The sequence below is a fragment of the Hermetia illucens genome, chromosome 6 (genome assembly GCF_905115235.1).
Source record: "Hermetia illucens chromosome 6, iHerIll2.2.curated.20191125, whole genome shotgun sequence".
Lineage (NCBI taxonomy): Eukaryota > Metazoa > Arthropoda > Insecta > Diptera > Stratiomyidae > Hermetia > Hermetia illucens.
The window spans coordinates 44,341,260-44,353,625 of record NC_051854.1 but is presented as its reverse complement, the minus strand read 5'-3'; the positions used below and the strand labels follow the sequence as shown (position 1 = coordinate 44,353,625).

The 12,366-nt window shown below is 45.4% G+C and overlaps 1 protein-coding gene across 1 annotated transcript in view; it reads left to right on the top strand.

Moving 5' to 3' along the window:
• Positions 1 to 12,366, top strand: part of LOC119660384 (ras-specific guanine nucleotide-releasing factor 2-like) — a 323,473-nt gene that overhangs the window by 250,354 nt on the left and 60,753 nt on the right. The window contains exons 24-27 of the mRNA XM_038068909.1: positions 9,141 to 9,345; positions 9,516 to 9,613; positions 9,803 to 9,922; positions 10,246 to 10,408. Of these exons, the coding sequence (XP_037924837.1) occupies positions 9,141 to 9,345; positions 9,516 to 9,613; positions 9,803 to 9,922; positions 10,246 to 10,408 (586 nt within the window). The remainder of the gene's footprint in view (positions 1 to 9,140; positions 9,346 to 9,515; positions 9,614 to 9,802; positions 9,923 to 10,245; positions 10,409 to 12,366) is intronic.

The window sequence follows — 12,366 nt, the reverse complement described above, 5'->3', positions numbered from 1 at the left end:
AAGTGCGTACATTTTGACTACTTACTCACGCACTTTGCAATCTATGCCAAAACTAATATCAGTTTCGGAAAGTACCAATCGAGACCTTTCATTTGACACCTCACACAACTATATTCGGTGAAAAAAAATGTTGAATCCCCCCTTTACATGTATAGGGAGCCCCTCCTTTAAACTCCACCTAAATTTATGCCACTCACTGTATGCGTGGGATTTCATAGCTCCCATCTGTCCACCAAATTTCGTTCGGATCGGTTTAGCCGTTCTGGAGAAAAATGCGTGTGACAGACAGGCAGACAGACAGACAGACATTGAATCGATTTTAATAAAGTTTTGTTTTACACAAAACCTTAAAAAAGATTCGATGCTCTTTCTCATCGAGTACTCTAGTCGCGGCTGCAAACTCCTTACCTGTTTAACCCTGTAATTTCTGAAGGACTCGGAATATCGGAAAATCTCTTTGCCTACATATTCTCCACTAGATATAGATACAATTCATGCAAAACAAAAAAAAAACCATTTCTCCAACCCGACACACGGGATGACCCCCTTAAGCGACTTTATTCTCATTCAATATCTTAGGAATCTTACTGCTCGGTCCGGAGTTACCCGCGAGTAGCGCGTGCGGAGCTCCACGACGGATCACTGTTCTTCTGCCTCAGATGGTTATTTAGGCGCGGCCTCTGAAGTTCAATTCCTTCCTTGACACCCTTCGGTCATTATTCTGGAGGATGTCCCTAATTTGTTAGAGTTCCGCGTGGTTAAGCAAGAGGAGAAAAGAAAGAAGTCCTCATTCAGAATGGAAAAATATTAAAATGACCAAACTAGTAATGAAACAGAAGGAAATAGGCGTAAATAAAATAAATAATAAATAAATAAATAAAAATTAAAATAATAGAAAAATTAAAAAAAAAAAAATGGAAGGACTTGCTCCGAAAAGAGAAAGAAAAGAAGTAGTGATAATAAAAAAAAGTGACCGCTGTAGCAGGTCCCATCCCCGGTTGTGAAAGTAGGAGGGATGAATAGCTTCTTTTTGATTGGCTATATGCCACGGCAGCGTCTCAGGGTGTAGGTGAAGAAAGTGCAGGAACTTTGTAGTCTTGTACATTACTCACTGAAGAAGCTATCCCTACACCTGGTATAAAATGAAAATCCATCTAATGAAAAGAAGGAGAAACTTGAGGTCCAGTACGGATAACCGGCGGGATTTGTTTGATTTGGTAACTGGGTCGAGCTCCCGTAATGGACAGTACGGCGTCGACACCACTAATCTAGGGGCGGTTCGATATCTAGGCGCCACGACGACTAAGAGCATTGCTCCGCCTACTGCAGCTATTTCGCCACAATCTGTGGCGACCACTTCAGCAGGTTCCCGTAGGCAGAGGATGAAGTGGACTGAAGAAATGAACCTCTTCATCATCCGCTCCTACTACGAAATAAGCGCGGGGGGAAGTACAACACTTTACCAATCCTTATTGCACCAGAGATTCGTCGAGCGTTTGCCGCAATTCGATCATGTGACTGTGCAGCGGGTGGCAAACCATTGTCGGTTTATTACTCGCAGCAACGTAATCCCGGCTATCATCAGGGAACGTGTTCGACTTGCGATCATCGTGGAAACTGAGGAACAAACAACACCACGACACACTGCAAGCAATAGTTTCAGTACTCGCCGAAGCACTCTTCTCCACCGCCCAGTTGAGGTTTCCGTTGAGGTTCGGGAGGAATTCCAAAGCGCATGTATGGAATCCTCGGATATGGATCCTTTGCATTGACCAGATATTTCCAGGCTCTATGCATCTCTAGCAACTTCGAGAATTCTATCTGGAATCAATGATGATTGACTGTGTGCTGATATGTCGCTGCTGTAACTATAATACAATCACTTGTGTATCGTAGTCCAATTGCGGCTGTCAGATTGCACGGTTAGAAGAATCGCTTTCGCTCTATTGATTTGAGTGACCGAAAAGATCCACCATGGAAAATTCGTCTGGAACGTCGGCGGAAGTCACTAAGGCAGGACATTGCTAGGCTGACTCAACTCAGTTCTGGCAATGCCATCAGACGGGTGAAGAATAAAGTGCAGTGCCATCCGTAGTGAAACATCCGTAGTCTACATTCTGGACACACTAAAGCAGAAACTTTCTGTCACGACTCTATGGCGATAGTCAGTCCCGACGTGCTCAGAATGCAACGTACGCCAGAGAGCAGCGGAGTTATTTTGTCTGGCATGAATTTTGCGGATGTTACCGAAGAGGAAGTCCGACGAGCTATAAACAACTCGAAGAACTGGAGGGGCCCGGGTCTGGATCGGGTGCAGGATTTCTGATATAAGAAATTTACCAGTATACACAGTCGCTTGGCGCATTAGCATAAATCAGATCATTAGTCGGCCGGAGGAATTTCCACCCTTCCTCATTGCGGTGCAGGACCCGGCAGGCACAAGACCGATTACTTGCTTACCAACCCTTTACAAATTCATAACGTCCATTATTAGTGGAGGGTCAATGCGCACCTCGAGACCAACAATATTTTGTCTGAGGAGCAGAAGGGCTTCCGAGTTGGCTCAAGAGGTTGCAAAGAACAACTCATTATCGACTCGGTAGTTATAGGACAAGCAATTAGAGGCGAAAGAAACGTCTTTGGTTGCTATATCGATTATGCCAAGGCTTTCGACAGCGTCCCGCATACTTAACAACTCCATGTCCTACATCTATATCGCATTGATCCGAAATTAATAAAGTTTTTGGCGACAGTCATGGAAGGGTGGCATACCACCTTATCAGTCCGTACATCTGAGGGTGCTAATACCTCAGAGCCCATCCGTATACGGAGGGGCATCTTCCAGGGGGATTCATTGAGTCTCCTTTGGTTTTGTATGGCACTGAACCCCCTTTCATGGCTACTGAATGATGCTAGAGGGCATGGTTTTGCAATAAAGTATGGCCTACGTGCTAAGTGCGAACTGACACACTTGATGTACCTAGATGACATCAAGCTGTATGCTGGTACTGACAACCATCTTAGAAGTCTGTTGCGAATAATAGACATGTTCAGCCGTGATATTCGGATGGAGTTTGGATTAGACAAGTGTCGAATCCAAGCCATCCGCAAAGGTCATCACGAGCCGCATGCCGGACATAGCATTGGTGACTTCCACATCGAAGCTGTGACCGAGACAGACTTCTACAAGTACCTAGGAATTCTGCAAGGAACCCATGCTCGAGTTGGTGATCTGAAGGAAGCTCTGCTGTCCGAATTCCTGCGACGTGTAAAGCTGGTGCTGAAATCGCATCTCTCGGGGAAGAATAAAATGAGCGCGTTGAATGTATTCGCTATCCCTTCACTGGCTTATGCATTCGGAATATTGCCGTGGACGAAGACCGACCTGGAAAACGTTCAGCGGCGGATACGGACAACTATGTCCAAATTCCGAATGCATCACCCAAAGTCTGCCGTGGAGCGGATGAACCTGCCTCGTGACATCGGAGGTAGGGGGGTGGTTGACGTGGCGGCATAACATCATCGCCAAGTCGACTCGCTGCGCGAGCAAAGCATCAAAAAGCAGGCGAATCCCTTGCATGCGGCTGTCTGTAAGGCGGACTGTGGACTGACTTCACTTAACTTGAAAGATCGATGTTTCAATCCTCTGAGTGGGGTGAAGTCGGACCAAGAGCGGATCGATGAATGGAAGTCGAAGGCAATGCACGGTAAACACGTGAATTGTCTTTGGCAGCCATTTGTCGATTTGCATCTGCCGAACAGATGGCTGTGTGCTGGGGAGCTCTTTGCTGAGACGGAGGGGTTCATGTGTGCCATTCAGGATGGCGTGGTCGCCACCCGAGCTTATAGAAAGCTTATCATGAAAGAACGGGTGGAGAACGACCGGTGCAGAATGTGCGGTTCGGCGACATATCGCGTTTTCGGTTTTTGGCGACAGTCATGGAGGTGGACATATCACCTCCTTATTAGTGCGTTCATCTGAGGGTGCTAATTCCACATACGGGGAGGTATCTTCGAGGGGGATTCGTTGAGTCTCCTCTAGTTTTGAATGGCGTTGAACCTCATGGCTCATGGCTACTGAATGATGCTAAAGGGCATGGTTTTGCAATAAAATATGGCTCACGTGCCAAGTGCGAACTGACACACTTGATATACTTAGATGACATCAAGCTGTATGCTGGTACTGCCGAAGCCTGTTGTGAATAGTAGACATTTTCAGCCGTGATATTCGGATGGAGTTTGGATTAGACAAGTGTCCATCACGAGCCGCATGCCGGACATACCATTGCTGATCTCCACATCCAAACTATGACCGAAACAAACTTCTGCAAATTCCTAGGAATTCTGCTCAAGTTGGTAATCTGAGGGATGCTCTACTGTCCGAATTCGTGCGACGTGTAAAGCTTATGTTGAAATTGGATCTCTTAGGGAAGAATAAATTAAACGCATTGATTGTATTTGCTATCCGTTCGGCATATTGCCGTGGACAAAAACCGATCTGGAGAACGAGCAGCGGCGGATACGGGCAACTATGTCCAAATTCCGGATGCATCATCCAAGCTCTGCCGTCGAGCGAATAAACCCACCACGTGACATCGGAACGAGGGGCGTGGTTGTCGTGGCGGCACAACATCATCACCAAGTCGCTGCGCCCTTATCTTTATAGCGTAGAGCAGACGAGTCCCTTGCAATGAAGTTGTCTGTAAGGTAGTTTTTAGACTGACTCTATTTAACTTGATGGATCGACCTTTCAATCCTTTGAGCGGGGAACACACTTGGCCCCAGCCACAAAGAGAGTCGGAACTGCTGGTTTGACGATGAATGTAAACTAGCAACGTAACGGAAAAATGCTGCATACCGAGTAATGTTGCATTTTCAAAGAACGCGGGCACATGCGGAGACTATCACGAACTCCGGCGAACCGGGAAGCGACTTCACAGACGGAAAAAGGAAGCCTGGGAGAACCAATAGGTCTGTGGACTCGAAAAGTACAAGGAGCAACCACACCAGGCGTGGAAGTTTTACCAACAAGTTAGCAGGATGAAGCCTTCCACACCTCGATGTTCATCCTGCCGAGACAAAGAGGGAAATCTGATTGCCGACAGAATGGGCATATTGGGGCGATGGGTTGAGTACTTTGATGAACTACTGAAAAACCAGAACATTGGCGAGTTGGAGGTCCCGCCAACTGACAACTGAAGATGACGGACAACTACTGCCACCACAGAGAAACAGACCGTGTAAAGTCATAAGTCGCCAGGAGTCGATGGAATTACAGCCGAATTGGTTAAATATGGAGGCGACCAATTACACCAAGTGTTTCATCGACTTGTGCTCAAGGTGTGGAACAGCGAATCAATGCCTGACAACTGGCAACGAAGCATTATCTGTCTCATACATAAAAAGGGAGATATCACACAGTGCAGGAATTATAGATGTATCACGTTGCTGAGTACCATCTATAAAATATTCTCTTCTATCTTGCTAGGCCAGTAGTCCCATACGCTCCGAATATCATTGGCCCATACCAAAGAGGCTGCACTTGACGCAAATCAGTAAGAGATCAGATTTTCTTTCTGCGCCAAGCAAGACGAGGCGAGGCGAGACCAGATAAAAGCAGCAGGATCCCTCTCAAGACCATTCAACATCAACAACGGTCTACGACAAGGGGATGGCCTATCATGCGTCCTCTTTAACCTGGCCCTTGAGAAAATGATTTGTGATGCTGATGCAAAAGGGAGAGGCATCATCTTCTTCAAGTCCATCCAACTACTGGCCTACACTGGCTGCTAGAAACGTCTCACCATAGGGTCAAAGCTCGTTCTGTACAGGATTATGATCTTGCCAGTCCTATGTATTCCTTGAAGACTTGACTGCGTACTGCCGCGTTCGAGAGAAGAATACTGCCAAGAATTTTTGGTCCCCTATATGAGGATGGACGATTCGGTAGCCTACATAACGACAGAGTCTATGAGCGATACTATGACCGTCTGGTTGTGGATAAAATCCGGCTGTATGGATGAGGATGGTCCAGCCCGGAAAGTCTATAAGGGCAGTATGTATGGTAGAAAAAAAGACGAGGCAGACCCAGCCTGAGATGGAGTGATGACGTAGGCCAGGACGCCAGGCAATTTTTGACGATATCGAATTGGTTGACCTCGGCGCAAAACCATGACGTCTGGCGTTCCTTATTAAGACAGGCCTAGACCAGATACCGGTTGTTGCGCCGTTGATGATGATGATGATCCTCCTGTCGCCGACATCATGACTGTGTTGAATGGGTCGACTTTCGTAATTAGCTCGTTGGTCGTCTCAATTATCCCTTCGATGCCTTCTGCGTTTACCACAGTTTTCATATTCCAAAACTGGTTCAAAAGTGACCGGACAATGATGCGCTTGTTGTCGTCTCTATTCATCAAGAGATCCCAATCACGCGTAGTAGTTGGAATTCCGACATATCTAGATGCCTAATTTGTTGAGATGTGTCTCTCTGTACTGATGCCCGAAGATACGGTGGCTTCTGTATTCCAGACAGTTTCCCGTTGACGTGGACAAGAGACTTGAGGAGGTCTTTGAACGACGTCCAAGCTGAACAAGTTCCATCGAACGTATGAGCCTTAATCCGTTCCAGTCGGACCATATCTGGTTCTGATTATTATAAGGTTCCATCCGCTGAACCATTGGCATGTCCCGCTTTCCTCCTGAACTGCGACAGTTTTTCTGCAAATTCAATGCTATACATGTCGTATTCGGCCTCGGTTTATTTGTATTCAATCAGATACCTATGCAAAAACTCTTTGTTTTGAGCCAAATTCTGCTTAGCTGAAAACGTGGTTGTTTTCGTAAGTCTTCCATTTTTCCAGTAATACCTCCCATTTCGCTCCAACGTAAAGTTCGCTATATCGAGTCTTCGAATCCCTTTTAAAGTTCGGTATGACCTTGTGAAACTCCTCCAAATACCCCCAACTACCGCCGAAACTTTTCCGGTTGATACTCCCCCCACGCGAGAGACCTCGATGCTTGTCCTTTTCTTTTTTAATCGAAGCTTTTGGACTAAATCCTCGGTTATACTATATAATATCTCTGGCTTCCTTGATCGATAAGACATGGCACCGGAACTCCCTGGCCGTCTTTTACCGCAAGCTTGACAATGGCTGTTGGAAGAATTGTACTGGAGCTCAACAACTCTGACGAATTCTTTGCATGATGACTGACGCTGCCTGTGGATGAATGACTCTCCATACGAGGTTTTACAGATGCAAAACAGTAAGATGCTGCCTCTTACAAATATCGCACTTGAGATTCTTACGCCTTCTGCAAAGTCCTCCCTTCTTGAACTTATGGAAGGCATAGTAAATACACAAAAAATGGTGCCGAAGTAAATTTTCCTTTTCAAGACATGGACATGCGGAGGCAATATGACTTCCCATACAGATAAAGCACTTTAAATTTGACGATTTCTCCCCACTTGAGCTACCGAAAAATGTGACTCCTTTTTGCATCTTTTTCTTATTTCTGGGGTCATCATATTGCAGCAATCCACTCATCTTTTCCCAACCGGGAGACATTACCACATATCTGGTCTAGAGAAACTGATCCACCTCATCAATTGTGATGGGAATTTTGGAATTTCGCAACGCCATGTCAAGCTCCATATGGGTCTACCGGCAAGATAAAAGGGATGAATGACACCCCATCAGCAGCATTATATCCTGCCTTGAGGAAGTTCTGGACCACGGATCGCATTGTGTCCAGAGCGTTCCTAACTTTCTGAGATTTGAGGGATATGAACAAGTGCCTGGATTTCCTTCTCTATCAGGGCTCGTCGATTTCTGCATCGTCGATCCAACAGGTCCCATGTGCGAGCATTATTTTCCCCATAGACTACCAAGTGATCTATAACCCGTTTTGAGTCGCCCCTCAACTGCCTTTGGAACATCATCAGAAGCCCCGCACTACCAATATCGGAGCCGCTATAAACTGAGTGGAATAGACTTCTGAACGACTCATGGTGGTTAACGTCTTCCTGAAACACAAGGATTTTTCGCATTGGAGGACTAGGTCTTGGCGGATAACCCTCATTCCCGTTCCCGTTTATATCCTCAGCAATCAGTGGCCTCGGTCCACCGATCCCTACTGGAGGGTTGTAGTCCTTTGTACTGCGCGCCCCCCCCCCCAATCGGCATCGGCTTGGATTCTGTTTGTAAAGTTTGTATCCAAATGATTTTGAACCTCATTTCGGTCTAATTCTGCCGACTGCTCAACAATATCCCTCTCAAGGTTCTGAATAATATTGAAGCCATTGCACCAATGAAATATTCGGAAATTCGTCTAAACACTATCCTTTGTACGCCGAACTTGATGTTGCTTGATATAGTCACGCCTTGAGGAAGGGCTACCACTCTATTACCATACAATGGAACCCACTATTCAAGGGTGGCCTACGAATGGGTTGCCCTTGAACAATGTGGCGCGAAAAAGTTGGGACGGGGTGCTTTTCTGTGGGGAAATATAGGACGCGCTTTATTTTAGTTCTTCTGCATGTTCCTTTGATAGACATCTCTCAGCGTTTCCCTGGTATACTTTTCTGTTACCTTCCACAATACAACTCCATAAAGAACGGCCTTGAATAAAATATGCCATCAGGACTACATCAGAGACAATTCTGTGCTTCTGGAGGGTGGTGATAGCCAAATCATTGCAAAATGGTTACAGAATGACGTGTTATGCTAGGAACTCTAAGCGGGTTGTTAGATTTTCGCTTACAATGTCTTGCATTGGGATCGAGTCCTGCTTGACGAAACGCCGCTGTCACCTTCGAGATGGTTTGTTGCATATTCTTATGCGTTGTTAGAATTTTGCTCCGAAGTCCCGATGATCCGACTGTGTCAATTACCGGTTAGCACCTGGTTAGCTCGCTTTGTGGAATAGGGTGAAGGTCGCTGACTTGTTGCTTGACCATGGTGCATTGTCTGGGAGTCTTGTGTCCATTATGATGATTTTGGGTCGAGCAGAAATTATGTTGATGACCTGGGAGTTTTGAAATGCGGAGGGTTGAAAGCCTGTTTTCCAGGACACTATAGGGCATCCGAGTCTCATAATGCCCTACTCAATTAACGGTTTAATTTCTTTTTTTGCAGACATTGGATTTCAAAACATTTTCAAGACTTTGAACAGGATGCAGTTCTGCGTTCACAGGCAATTGCATTTCTCGACGATATCACTTGCAGTCCGAACCTATTGCCATCCGAACATAGATCTGCATCTCAGCTCCTGCGTTTGCTTTGTCGAGACGATCTGAACACGAGCATATTGAAACTAGACGTGCTGTTGACACCACCTCTAGTAAGTAGGGTACATCATTCAGGACTCACTTCAAGTAAAGTTGTTGTTATGTGAAAGTCTTCCGTTTCCTTCTTTTTGGTAATTTTCTGATAATTCGCTGACTATTTACGGTATCAAGTTTTGGTTGGTGGACCTGTCCGTTTTTTAATGTTTAAATATGTTCCCTGTAGGTACCGAGCAAGGAAAGTATCGAGACTCTTTCTGCATTGGAAATAGCTGAACAAATGACGTATTTAGACCACCAAATTTTTCTCGCAATTAGAAGCGAGTAAGTACCATTTTTCCAGTATTTATTTCAACCCTGACCCAATCCTACCCCTATTTCAACATCCTCCTCTTCCGTTTTAAAGCTGTTTCAAATGGTATTGCGATTGTTCATTTGTACGCCTTCCATCAAATCCTGCTAAGTGAAAACACATTAATGAATCCTTTTCATATTCCATAAATTTCTCTTCAGCGAATTTTTGGGTCAAGCTTGGATGAAGGCTGACAAAAAGGAAAAGGCAGAACATATCATTCTGATGACGAAACGATTCAATGACGGATCACGTTTGGTTTCATCAGAAATCATATCAAGGTAGGAGAACATTTCCTAATTAACATCATCAAACCATCCCCCGATAATCATGAAAAAACCATTTGCGATATTGAATTATACGCGAATAGTATCCCACATTTATGCACTTCCACTGAAGGAAGCCCCCGTCAAATTGGTGAAAGCATGTGAAAATTAAAACCCATCATGCCTGCAGATACCTAAAATCGATAACGAATCATTTTCACCGAAACTCGCTGATTATACGCTGGTCGTATTGAAATGATCGGGAAAATTATTCCAGCTCCTTTTCATTTAAATTCACCCATTCAGGTTTCTCTCTTATCCTTTTTCGTTTCATGCAGGCAAAACATGGCAGCACGCGTTGCGGCTATTGAAAAATGGACAGCGGTTGCCGATATTTGTAGATGTTTACATAATTTTAATGGAGTTTTACAAATATGTGCGGCTTTCACCAACGCCGCCGTTTATCGACTGAAAAAGACTTGGGACAAAGTGCCGAAAACAGTGAGTATTATTTTATATTAAATATTTACATAAATTACTGGGGGATGAATAATTGTCTGAGGTTGAATGTTGCAATTATTAAGAGCAATCGCAGGATTTTAATTGAGGGTAGTTTACTGAAACTCTAAAGGACTTAGCGAGACATTTGAAAAGCGGTGATACAGTCTATTGGAGAGACTCCCTTATTCATTACTTATCAACAACTTGCAAACCCTTCAGCGATACGTAAGAGAGTAATCCCGCTAGCGGCAAACTGGAGCCGGAGAAATGGTCCAGGGCTGAGGCCAAGCTGTGGGAGGTGGTCATCGAGCATCTCCTGGACGGCAAAGCGGAAAAGGGAGATTCATCAGCCGCCTTGATTCCTTCCAAGTGGCCATGGGTCGCTAAAATCAGCGACCCTTGGGAAGGCGTAAACCTCAAAGCGGTCCCATACCAGGAGATTCCCAGAAGACTGGCAATTTGAATTTGGTTACTGAAGTGCCATATGGATAAGGACAAGCTCGTCCAGCGCTTGCACCTTCAAAACCCCATGATCCTCATGAAAGACTGAGGAGGCCATTGTGACGCACATCGCAAGCGCGAACCTGAGCGCCATTGTGAATTCGCCTCTTCCGCTGCATTCAATGGCTGACTGACTTACATGGGACTGAGGTGCCAAATGTCAAGAATGACATTTAGTCATCATACCCTAGTTTCGTCCGCTGGCCAGAGAATGGCCATAATTTAAGCTTTACTTTCATTTTAATAAAACATATAATTTATTATTATTCTGTTAAGGAAAAGTCGCACCGCGTCCTTAAAGAACTATTGTGTTCCTTTTGCTGGTTATAGTGTACCTATTGATCATCACATCTCAAGCAAGCCTATAACCGTCAGGAACTTTAGTATATTCCCTACTCCAGAACTTTCAACTTTGCATCTGGTATTAAATGTCCTCCTAGATAACTCGACCTACTTTGCGCAAGTGTCGGACACTGTCCCAGGACGTGTATAGAGGTTTCATCACACTCTGCACAAAACCTGCAGGCAGTGTCCGTATATATCCCTAGCTTCCCTGGGTGATAGTCTAGCCGACAGTGATCAGTGAGAATTCCCACTATGATTCGGAGGTTCCCTGGACTGCTCCATTTCTGGTACGCCAGTATAGTTCCCTCAACTGTTCCTCTTCATTTCTTAATGTCATAGCCATGAAATTGTTTTCGATTCCACAGGATTCTGGCCCGTATAATGGCGTCCCTGCTCCGTTCTTGGGTAGTTCGTCCGCTGCCTCGTTGCCTTCCAACCCAGCATGACTTGGAACCCAGAGTATCCAGTATCCTACCCATTAGCGCCAAGTACATTTTCCTTGAACCAATGACCCCACAAGCTCTGTTTTGACGGATCCGTCAGCGTACCAAGTAATCAGTTGCTGCTTTAAGCCATATGTCATAGCCAGGCTCTCCCAGTTTCCCTTGTTATTCCAACGTGTTTCAAACTTCTTATCAAAGTGAAACCTCGTTGTTATGTTATCCCTTGGTTCGGTTTAGGAAGCTCAACGCTTAACTGATACTCCCGGCTATCCTGAATATTGCCCTCCTTGTCTGCATCTCTATGTGCAAATGGAGAGGAGCTAAACCCAGAAGGACCTCCAGGGATGCCGTCGGGGATGCCTTCCCACTGATACAAGGAGCACGCAAGCGACTCTTAGGAGCTTGTGTAATTCCCTGGCTTGTGTGCTGAGTTCGGTTCTTTCTGCCCAGATTACCACTCCATAGGTAAACATTGGCCCTACTATTACAGTATATATCCAAAGTAGACAACATGATTCGCATCCAACAAATCAATATGCACCGGAGGGCAGCTACCCACAAGTTGCTAGCGCAGTTCGCTGTGGAGACCAAAACTGATTTAGTACTCATCAGTGGGCAGTACCAAAACAAGGGCCCAGTTGCATGGCACCCTGACACATCAGGTAGCGC